Below are 11,942 nucleotides of genomic sequence, written 5' to 3'. Positions count from 1 at the left end.
AATAAGGAGAAAAGGCTTGGGATGAAGTCACACTCCTTGGATGACTCTAGTGTAGGCCTTGACAGCCATTGATTAGGAGGCAACCTACCATTGACACTGTTTTTCCAGAGTGGATCTCTGCAGATTGCAGAAACCACTCCCTCCCACACTCCATCCTGGGTTCCTACACCAGTGACTCCTCAGGCCATGTCTGCCTGCTCTCTGCCCTCAGGTGAGAGTGGGAAAGCTGCTGCTGAGCCTCAGTGTGCAGCATTCTACAGTACTGCTTAGGGGGTTGTGGTGGGGAGTTGGAATGGTGCTGGGAAAGATGAACTTTCTCATTTATTCTCCTACACCTCAACTTTTTCCTTGCTAATCTCCCAGACACAGCAGTTCCATGTCCATTCTTCTTTAGAAACCCAACCTAACATCTTCCAGACTTTCTTCTTAGGGATAAGGGTGTTTCCAGAGACATCCCATTCTGCCTGACTCTGCCTCCCATGCCCTCAGCTGTCAGCCCTTCAGTTTGCATCCTTTCCCTCAGCTGGCATTTGTTCCCCGATCTCCCATTGAACAGACAGAGGACCTTAAGGAATTAGGAACCTTCCTTTGTGGAACCACATCAAGAGCCTCTTGGTCTTGAGCAGGCCCAGCATCTAGGAGATGTGAGGGAACCAGGACTGAATGGGACACTGTTCCAGCAATGCTGGCCTTGCCCCTTACAAACCCTACATGAGTAAGAGCCGGTGGAGGAGAGGGGACCCATTACATCAGTGCTGTCCTTCTAGTCCAGAGGAGGCCACTGACCCCCACCCTGGTGCCAGCACACCTACACCCTATTCTGCAATGACCTCCTCATACAAGCCAAGTATGGTGGGTTCCCATATACCCAGTCTTGGTCAGTATCCAATTACCTGCTCTTTGACACCTTCTGTTATGGTGAAAGATTTGGTGCCAATTAAAGTTCAAATATAAGAATATGAAACACTTATGTGAGTAAATCCGTGATGTGCGGATGTGCACATGTTTGTGTGGGATGGGGTTTTTGTGCAGCATGTGGTGTGTGTGGATAAAAATCCACATATATGCAGTTGTGTGTGTCACAGTCATTATGAGGAGACTTCTGGAAAGGCCATATTAGTCACAATGCTGTTAGGACCTCAGAGAGAGAAAAGATTCATTACCCACACTTTTGGTTTGGGGGAAACAGCCAGACTCACAGATCTCTTCCTGCATCCCCTCTTCCTTCTGCTTTTCCCCACATCTCTGTGCCCAGCATTCTTTCCCTGCTTTATCCTAACTTCTATTTTCTTTATTCTATTTTAACCACTCTTACTTTTTTCTTCCTCATCTCCTGCACATATTAGAGAGACAGACATTCTGTTGAATTAATTAGTAAAGTTGATAGTTAAATGAAATCCGTGGAGTACAAAAGAATGAATAATTATTCCTGGCCTTTCTTGGAATGTAAATATACAACAGCTCATGTTTTTACTTCCTTTTTCACTCATTTGTTACTCTCCTTTTCTGTCTGGACATTAAATCATCTTCTTCCCCATGCCACATATACACACATGTGTACATAAGCGTTCAAATCCTACCTCTGAGAGACAGACAACTGTTCTTTATATTTACTGTGCAGTGTGTACCTGGATTTAAATTACAGCCACTGCCCTGACTGGTGTGGCTTGCTTGGTTGGCATCATCCCACGAGGCACAAGTTTGCTGGTTCTGTCCCAGTCTAGGCACATGCCTGGGCTGCGGGTGGTTTTCCCAATGAGGGTGCAGGTCAGGCCACATATGAGAGGCAACCAATTAGTGTTTCTCTCAAACATAGATGTTTCTTTTTCTCTGTTTCTCCCAACCTTTTCCTCTTTATAAAAATAAATTAATAAATTCTTGTAAAAAATTACAAACAGCTAATAAGAATCAAAATGTTCTATTTAGCATTAATTAGAATAAGTTGGATAGCAAAAGAGTTAATCATATCCAATTAGGTGTCAGGTTTCAATGAGCCTCTTCTACAGGACTTGGCATCAGAAACCCAAAGTTTTCCTTATTGTTGGTGCCAAACAGGTAAATAGGCATAACTCTCAATGGGAGAAGAAAACCAAACCTTTGTGGCTGAGTTCATCTTCCTTGGCCTTTCCCAGGACTTACAGACCCAGATCCTGCTGTTTATTCTTTTTTCTCATCATTTATCTGTTGACTGTGCTTGGAAACCTGCTCATCATCATTCTCATCTTTGTGGATTCTCGGCTCCACACACCCATGTATTTTTTTCTTAGAAACCTCTCTTTCACAGATCTTTGCTTCTCTACTAGCATTGTCCCTCAAGTCCTGGTCCACTTCCTGGTAAATAGGAAAACTATTTCTTTCAGAGGGTGTATGGCACAGATCATTGTCTTTCTTCTGGTTGGGTACACAGAGTGCTCACTACTGGCAGTGATGTCCTATGACTGGTATGTGGCTGTCTGCAAGCCCCTGCACTACTCCACCATCATGACACAACATGTATGTTTCCAGCTGGCTGTAGCATCCTGGGCCAGTGGGACAGTGGTGTCTCTGGTGGACACCACCTTTACCTTCCAACTTCCCTATCGAGGGCAGAACATCATAAATCACTACTTTTGTGAACCTCCTGCACTCCTGAAGCTGGCTTCAGCAGACACCTACAGCACAGAAATGGCCATCTTTGCAATGGGTGTGGTCATCCTCCTAGCTCCTGTCTCCCTGATCCTTGTCTTCTACTGGCATATTATCTCCACTGTGATCTACATGCAATCTGGGGAGGGCAGGCTCAAGGCTTTCTCTACCTGTGGCTCTCACCTCATTGTCATTGTCCTTTTCTATGGGTCGGAAATATTCACCTTCATGCAGCCAAACTCCAAGACCATTAAAGAGAGAGATAAGATATCTGTGTTTTATACAGTGGTGACACCAATGTTGAACCCCATAATTTATAGCCTGAGACACAAGGATGTCAAAGGGGCTCTCGGGAAACTGAGTAAAAGAAAGATTTTTTCTCACAGGCAGTGACCTCTGGGTGTCACTTTTGGAGCTATGGTAACATCCTTAGAAGAGGAACAGAACTTTGATAAACAGTTATAAATTAGGTCATTCCAACAAAAAAAGCATGAGACCCTGGCTGGTGCACCTCAGTGGATTAAGCCCCAGCCTGCAAAGCAAAGGGTTGCTGTTTCAATTCCCAGTCATGGCACATGCCTGGTTTGTGGGCCAGGTCCCCAGTGAAGGGTGTGCAAGAGGCAACCACACATTGATATTTCTATCCCTGTCTCCCTCCTTTCCCCTCTGTTGAAAAATAAATAAATAAAATATTTTTTATAAAATCTTTTTATAAAAGCATGAAAGTGAAGGACATGTTCTAGAAACTGTGAATCCCTCATTCTAAGCTAGAACTTAGGGGGAAAAAATAAAAGGATGGAAGGTAGATTGTTTCCTGGATATGAAAACTATAATGTTATCTTGAAGGAGTTTGTAGTTAATTCTCTAATGTGGGCGTGTTTTAAGCATGGTTACAATGGAATCTAGGAGGTTTAAACTGGACTATCTTGAAATATGAATGCATGTGTGATTCTAATATCAAAGATGCTTCAAATTTGGATGTCCCACTCATATAAACCAAGGGACAGGCTCTGACTAAAACAGTCAACAAATCTGGAAAAGTCTTTAATACTGGAATCATGTACCATAATATTTAACTTTGTAAAAAGTACTAGAGCTAATAATATTTGATCATTCATAATGTTCTCTCCTGAAGCCTCTAAGAAAAGTTTTTTGTAGTGTCATCCAAATTTCATATAATTATGGAGTATCAGAGTAATAAATGAATTCAATAGTTTTCTAATCCAACCATATATCTGGGGCTTAAACTACTCAATAATATTTTTTATTTAATAAGGGTCTAGCATTTGTCTAAGCAAGAATGATATAGCTCCTACTTTCTTGGGTTGTTCTCTTCCATATATTGTTTTCTATTACACATGTGTTCCTCATGGTAGGTCAAAGCCAATTTTCATTTATCTTCAACTCATTTTTCTAGTTTTATTCCTAGAGCAATTTTTTATTATTCTTCTAGACCACAACTCATTGGAGTCAGTGCCCATATTTGCCCCAAATCAATTCTCACACAACCATCCCCTTTTTCATTGAAAATTCCTTTATCTAACATAGTTTGCATCCCCACTGTCCAAATTCTAAACCCACAGAACCTTGAACAAAATAAAATTGTTAACATTTTAAGGTAGTATGTTTTGACAGGGTTTCTGATGCAGCAATGGATAATTGCAACACTGAGAGAATCATGCTTCTAATTATTCCATCAAAGTAGATGCTACAGTCCTTTTTCTCATGACTAAAGAAAAGCAGTCTGCTTGAAACTACTACCACTCACTCCATGGAGGGAGAAAGGGCATAAAGGGCCAGAAAGCTGCTAAAGAAAAAGATATTTAGTATACATACCCCCAAATCACAATAAATATTGTGTATCAGCCAGTGGCCTTAGCTTCAAGTAAGAGAAACTGACAATGCATGGTTAAAGCTAAATGAACAAATATTGAAATAATGGCAATTCTGGGATTTTGGTCCTAAGCCAGAACCACAGACCCAAACCCTATCACAGAACTACTATTCAACACTAGATGAGGAAACTACCTTACCAACACAATCAGTGCAGACTCTGCTTCTGGTGCTGTTTCTTTGCTGAGCCTGGAAATTGGGGTTTTGCTGCTTCTTCTGCCCCAAGTGATCAAGGCTGACATCAAAAGTGATAAGTCATGTTGATAGTATGTCTCCTTGAGCTGATATGATAGAAATAGCACTTTCTCAGTGATCTGCCTTCCCCAACTTATAACCTGAACCTAATCATGAGAAAAACATCAGGAAAATTCTAATAGATGAGCTTCTCACAAAATATATAGCCAGTACTCCTCAAAACTGTGAAGGTCATCAAAAAGAAGTCTGAGAAATTGTCACAGCCCAGAGGAACCTATGGAGACATAACAACTAAATCTAACACACTGTCTGGTTAGATCAGAAAAAGGATCAGTAAAAAAATTAATAATAATACAAAGATATAAAAATCCTAAAGAAATCTGAAAAAGTGTGTACTTTACTTAATAATAAGGTATCAATGTTATTTTCTTAATTATAACAAATGTGCCATAATAATGTAAGATAAACTGGTGAACAAAATAGAACCAGAGGCATGGGTACATGGAACAGACTAACAGCTGTCAGAGGGGAGCAGGGAGAGAGGACTGGATGAGAGAAGGTGAACAGAGTAGCCAAAGAACATATATGCATGACCCACAGACACAGAAAGAGTATGGTGATGGCCAGTGGGAAGTGGGGTGTAGGGACTGGATAGAGGTGGGCAAAGGGGGAAGAAATAGGGGCATCTGGAATAGTGTCAAAAATAAAAATAAAGTTAGAACAAATAATAGGGAAAAATGAGGAAGTGTATGGGAGCTAACTGTGCTATAGCTTTTCACTTTTTCTATAAATCTGAAACTGCTTTAAAAAGTCTACTTTTAAAAAATACAAGAATACTTTGCTGTCTTTGTTTCTCATATCACCACCTCTTAATGTAAAGTCTAAACTGGGCCTATCTAATTGAGTTCGAGTTACATGCTATGCCCTAGCTGCAATGAAGACAAAGGAATTGGATTTCAGGTAATATTCAAGTCCTATGGAGAGAGGCACAATCTAAAATCAACCCACATTCACAAAAAACTATCAACATAGAAAGGGTATTCAATGATCAGAAGCCAAACTTTGACAAATGTCCATTACATACAGCTTATGAAACCAAATTATCCCCACTAATGTCTTGACTACCTCAAAATTCCAGACTGACCAGTACAATTCACAATCTGCACAACACAATACTCTGAGGATATGTGTAACACAGAGCTTTAAGTGAAGAGATACAATAGTTTAGCATAAGGAATCTTCTGTTCAACATTAAGACAGCTCTCAACCAATTGTATTTACTAGTATACTCCCAACTCTTAGGACAGTATCTGCCACATTCAATTCACAATACAAATTTGCTGAATGAGTATACAAGTGGTCGAGGAAAAGTGTTGGCTTAAGTCAGATCAAATTTCTCTGTGTGTTTTTTTTTTAAATGAAGACGGAATAGTTAATAAGAAGTGAACCAATAAATCAGAAGACCTGCATTTCATGGTGATGAAAGGGAATGGAGTTTGTAACAAATGATTCTATGTATCTTAACGATCTGGTTCCAATTGGCTTCAGAGACATTTATTTATATGGTAAGAGTCAAGTTTTTTAGTGCTTCTCTAGGGATTACAATAAACAGCTTTAAGTTTTTCTGCCCTAGAGTTACTGTCACACCGATTCTGAGTTGAAGATTTTATTTCCTTTAGAATGTTAACGATGATTTTTCACTGTCATCTGGGCTCTATGACTTCTGATGAGAAAAGTCACCAACATTCAAATCATAATTAACTCAATCAATGGGGGGGAGAGATACCTTATAAAGTTGTGCCATCACAATAGCTAAACCTCCTGTGAGGTGACTGCAACCTAAAAAAAGACCCTTGTTCCATTAGAGAGCACCATCTGGGTTTCAGTGGACCTTTGAAGCTACCTGATCAGAAACTTCGAGTCTACAAGAGGTATGAAGGAAGGCTGATCATTCTCTCTCCTACTTAGTGCATTTTCCATGTCCCTGCACTCTTAATTGACTCAAGACAAGGTCTGAGCATGTTTACTGGCAATACTTTCAAGTTAAATTTTTATTTTGCCTAGCTAGTTAAATACAAATCTTATAAAGACCACTCCCATCACAAACGATTCATGGCACACATCATACCCTCAATCTTAGAAAACATCATTCCACCATTCTGTCATCTCTTACCTCTAAATCTTGTAGCATTGAGAGAGCAGCTGTGGGAGAAGTACGAAGTGATGTGAGCTTGAACCTTAGCTGTGTCTAAAGTTCAGAACTTAAAGCTGTTCATAATGTCATCCACTTTCTGTAAAAATAATTAAAACTTAAGCTACATTAATTCCTAAGGCTTTGGTGTTCAGCACTCCACTGGGTGGTGAAGGTACAATGACAAAGGAATAGAATTGTTCTCCCAGTGTTAACAATTTAATGACATAAATAGGTGCACACATACACAATTATAAAAGTGCTCTAGTACACGTAAAACACAAAGTGTTACAGGAGAATTAAAAATGATTCCTTGGTTTGGCCAAGGGAAGACAAGAAATCTTCACAGAAGAATGATGTTTCAGCTGAAAATTGCCAGATGAACAGGAAGTTATCCATAATTGCAGGAAGAGGATCCCAAGAATAGAGAGCCATGTGCAGAAGGCAAGGAGGGGTGAGAGAACATGACGTGTGCACAGAACAGAAAATATTTTCCTGTGGCCAGAGCATCAGAACTGTGGGGGATTCACAACTGGAAAAATAAGTATATATCAGAGAAAGAGCCCTTATTGAAGGGTTTGTCTTTAATCCCAAGGACAGTAGGGACAGATTGAAATATATTAAGCAGGTAACTTAATCAGAGTTGCTCTAGGATCACACAAAAGTCAAAGATGGTTTGAAAAGAACTAACTGGAATCAGGCTCCTACAATATTCCAAGCCAGAGAAAATAAGAGCCAGAATCTGTAATCAGTGTGGTAGGGATGGGAAGGGGACTCTGAATCAGTGTTCAGGAGGAAAAGTAATCAAGTCTGGGGGATGAGTTAAAGGATTTTCATCCTAGTTCCTGGGCTATATACTGGGTATTGTCATTTTCTGCAATGGGGTAGATAAAAGGAGAAGGTTTGGGGTGTAGGAAGGCAATGGGTATAATTTATAACTCCCTACTGTTTAAATCTGTTTATATTGTATGAGGCTGTGTTTTTTGATGCATGTAGTCTTTGTGTCTAAATTCCTTATGCATAGAGCTCAGTATGTTCCTACATTCTGTTTATACAGTTATTTCCCTGATTTTCTTCATTATTGATCCATTCATTCAACAAAAATTTACTGGGCATCTACCTTGCTAGGAACTGGAATGAAAAGTTAAATAACATAACTTCTTCTCTCAAGGAACATACAATCTTGACTATGAGATGGAGACATAAGTTAATGATTATTCTAAAATGAAGACTGTGAAAGTGGTATTTCATGTCTCCAGTGTTACTAATATCTTGAAACTTCCTGCTCCTCTCGAGAAAGTGTCTTACTCTTTGCTCTCGTACTGTCACCCAATGGTGGCCGACCTCTCCAGCTTATCCTTTCCTGGAGCTGAGGCTTGGTCCAGTTTTCAGAGAGTGGGTGGAAGTGTTGCCTGGCAGTTAAATCCATGACTTAGATCACATGACCACAGACTCATACTCCTGACACCAACAATTGCTGGCAGCCTATCCTTAGAAAAATAATTTCTCTGTAGGCAACCAGTTTGTTTCAGTCTGGCAAATATGACTCAGCTCTGTATTGAAAACCTACAGAAGCAAAGCGGTGGGCAGGAGCCAGACCTTCAAACCAAGTTTTCCCGTAGGAATCAGGCCTAGAAAATGCACACTGACTGTTATGGCTTGCTCCTGATAAAACTGCATCACTGTGGTCTACAACAATAAATGTGTATTGTTTATCTTCAAGGTTATTTCCAAAGCCTGTTGAATTTTCCCAAGGATAGAGCTAATAAGCTCACTGCTATTCCCCTCTGCATGTTATTTTAATTTCCTTGTTATACCTATAATGTAGACAATAATGTTCTACGTAATAGGTAATAAATCTTTCTCCAATGTAAGATCGGAGAAAAACAATAAAAGCCTGCCTAGGCAAGGGTCGAGGCACTCTCCTCTGGAGGGAGTAGCCAAGGCATTCATAGGTACTCTCTCCTTGAGAGAGTACCATAAAGTCCCCTTTTTCGCCATAGAATTGCTGTCGGCCATGCATTTATTCTCATCTCCAGCCACAACAGGTGGACTCTGCTGCCCGGAGTCTGCCACATTTATCAGGAGGAATAGTCCTCCTGTTCCTTGGCTGTAAAGTGGGAATAATAAAATTTTCCATGATCTTTAGGCTGTTGTCAGACAAACAGCATGACACATGCAAAACATTTGTAATAGTGTCTAAAATTTACTTGGTGCTCAATAAACATTCAATTATATGTAAAAATGAAAAGGTATCAAAAAATTTTTCATAAAAGAAATGACACAAGGCTTGAAGTTTTTAAAATGAATAGGATTCCGCAAAAAAAAAAATTAAAAAGCACTTTCTCATTGTTTTTGCTCTTTACCTCCCTTCTTCATTCGTCACCCTGACTTCACATCTTGCACCTCCTCAGGGCTTTACTCAAGTGTCCTCTTTGCAGTGAAGTCCTCTGTGACACTCCCCACACCGCCACATGCCGGTCTCCTCCCCTGCCTTTTTCTTCTTCGTTCTTCTGCTTCCTAACACACTACATATTCTACTTACATAATTTGCTCATAATCTGTTTTCCCTACTAGAAGGTGAGTTCTGTGAGGGCAGAGATTTTTGTTGGTTTTACTTCCTGATACATTATCTTCAGTATATAGAACAGTGTGGAGAAGACAATCAATGTCTATTGAATAAATTATTCTTTTATCAGAGATGAAAAGCAAGGTGTAGGGTGAGTTTGGGCAAGGTAAGATAAGTGAATTTTGAAGGTAGATTTAACATTATATCAAAATAATTACAATGCTATTTATTATATATGTATTATTTACCAGTTACCATGCTAAGTGCTTTAGATTTATTCCTCTATTTAAGTGCATAGTCATCAGAAAGAATTTCAGTCTCAATTTTGAAGCTTAGCTATTGATACAATGATGAAAACTTGTTTCTTTTCCACAGGATTTAATATTATGAGTCGCACCTGCACTTTACTAACATGTAACACTTCAGCTTCATATTTCTGGAGAGTAAAGACACAAGTCAACCAACAGAAAATTATGAAAGGGTTCATACATAACACACCTACATTCTCTCTATGGTCTGATATTATCTTGAGTCTGTTTTCCCTTTGTCTGATGACAAAGGGAAATACACAAATATGTGTATACACAAATATGTGTATAGCCACATGGAGAATAGTTAGCCCAGGGATCAAAATAAACCACCGTATTGATATTGTACACTTCTTTACATTGCAATTGTCTCAGATTATAATAAAGATTCCGCTGATATGCTGAAATCTTCCTGAGTGTGGGCTGCTGCAGACTGGCACACATTCAGGACTCCTCCTCAGGGATCATTGGTAACTGTTGGCAAACTTCCTTTGCTTTTCTCCTTCCCACCCTTTTATTTTGTAGAAAACATGTCCTGACTCACACCAATACCTTTCATTGTGCCTCAAGATCTTTGTCTTCAGAAATGCTTGGCCTGGCCTGACTTCTTTTTAGCACCAGTGACTGGTGTCAAAGAAAAGAGAAAAGTCAGGAGTTGTGTAGATATGCAGGTCTATGGTGTGCCTCACTTCAGTCTGGAAAAAAGGTTAGTGTTCTTCCCAAAAGTGTGAATCCCATAGTCAGACTTGTTTTTCACGTTTTTGAAAGTACAGCTGTTTGATCTGCAACAACTATAAGAAGAGAGGTAGAGAATGAGGTCACAGGAGGTTCTGCTTCCAAAGGTATAATAGAGGTCTATTGAACATACATAGAATTCTTCCCAGAGCATGAATGCCCAGTGGAATCATGGCCAGAAGAACGATGTGGGGAAACTGGAAAACTGTCAGCCAGTTTGTTCTTGTCAGTTTCTCAGCCTTGTCTTCTGAGCTACAAGCTCTACTATCTCTTCTTTTCTTGACCATTTACATCATTACCCTAATGGGCAACATCCTTATGATTCTGGTCACTACAGCTGACTCTGCACTACAAAGTCCCATGTACTTCTTCCTCAGGAACTTATCCTTCCTGGAGATAGGTTTCAACTTGGTCATTGTGCCCAAGAAGCTGGGGACCCTGATCACCCAAGACACATCCATCTCCTTCCTTGGCTGTGCCTCTCAGATGTATTTATTCTTCTTCTTTGGAGCTGCTGAATGCTGCCTCCTGGCCACAATGGCATATGACCACTATGTGGCCATCTGTGACCCTTTGCATTACCCAGTCGTCATGGGCCACAGGGCCTGTGCCCAGCTGACAGCTGCATCCTGGTTCTCAGGGTTTCCAGTGGCCACTGTGCAAACCACATGGATTTTCAGCTTCCCTTTTTGTGGCCCCAACAGGGTGAACCACATCTTCTGTGACAGTCCCTCTGTCATTGTTGCCCTGGTCTGTACTGATACTTCGCTGTTTGAACTGGAGGCTCTGACAGCCACTGTTCTCTTCATCCTCTTCCCTTTCTTGCTGATCCTGGGGTCCTGTGCTCAGATCCTCTCTACTATCTTCAGGATGCCCTCAGCTGAGGGGAAATGCAAGGCCTTCTCCACCTCTTCCTCACACCTCCTGGTGGCCTCCCTTTACCACAGCACTGCCATCCTCACACACTTCCAACCCAGGTCCAGCACCTCTCCTGAGAACAAGAAGCTGCTGTCACTCTTCTACATGGTGGTGACTCCCATGTTGAACCCCATCATTTACAGCTTAAGGAGCAGTGAAGTGAAGTCTGCACTGAGACAAGTCATCCACACCCCTGGGCCCAAAGAAACTATGAGTGACTTAGATGAAAACAGAAAGGGTAGAATGCAAGGACAAAGGAAAGAAAAGCAAATTCCTCAGTTGGGTTTTTAGACTCCACTCTTTCCAGGAGCCCCAATACACTCCCTGGGATTTTGAACTTTCCACTGGGATCCATTTCTGAAAACAACACGAGTGATGAAAGAAAGAACTGCACACAGTAGCCACAGCATCCTATGGGACTGTGGTACCCATGTCTCTGAAGATGCCACTAGTTCACACAGATTAGGTGCCCATGTGAAGGTCAAGAACTTCACTACAATTTGCTGTT

General features: G+C 40.6%; 2 protein-coding genes across 2 annotated transcripts; both read left to right on the top strand.

Annotated features, from left to right (window-relative positions):
• The first annotated feature begins 2,051 nt into the window (after positions 1 to 2,051).
• On the top strand, positions 2,052 to 3,018 carry LOC123821269 (olfactory receptor 2D3-like). The gene is given in 2 exon segments (XM_045842502.1): positions 2,052 to 2,165; positions 2,167 to 3,018. Coding segments are annotated over 2 exon segments (942 nt in total). The 5' UTR covers positions 2,052 to 2,075.
• A 7,684-nt stretch (positions 3,019 to 10,702) lies between these two features.
• Positions 10,703 to 11,725, top strand: LOC123821255 (olfactory receptor 10A4-like). Its single transcript, XM_045842478.1, has one exon. The coding sequence runs from the start codon at positions 10,703 to 10,705 to the stop codon at positions 11,723 to 11,725; it is 1,023 nt and encodes a 340-aa protein (XP_045698434.1).
• Positions 11,726 to 11,942: the final 217 nt, after the last annotated feature.

The sequence above is a fragment of the Phyllostomus hastatus genome, unplaced genomic scaffold (genome assembly GCF_019186645.2).
Source record: "Phyllostomus hastatus isolate PE091 unplaced genomic scaffold, TTU_PhHast_1.1 phas_contig_399, whole genome shotgun sequence".
Lineage (NCBI taxonomy): Eukaryota > Metazoa > Chordata > Mammalia > Chiroptera > Phyllostomidae > Phyllostomus > Phyllostomus hastatus.
The sequence above is the reverse complement of the archived record's forward strand: the minus strand, read 5'-3'. Positions and strand labels throughout refer to the sequence as shown.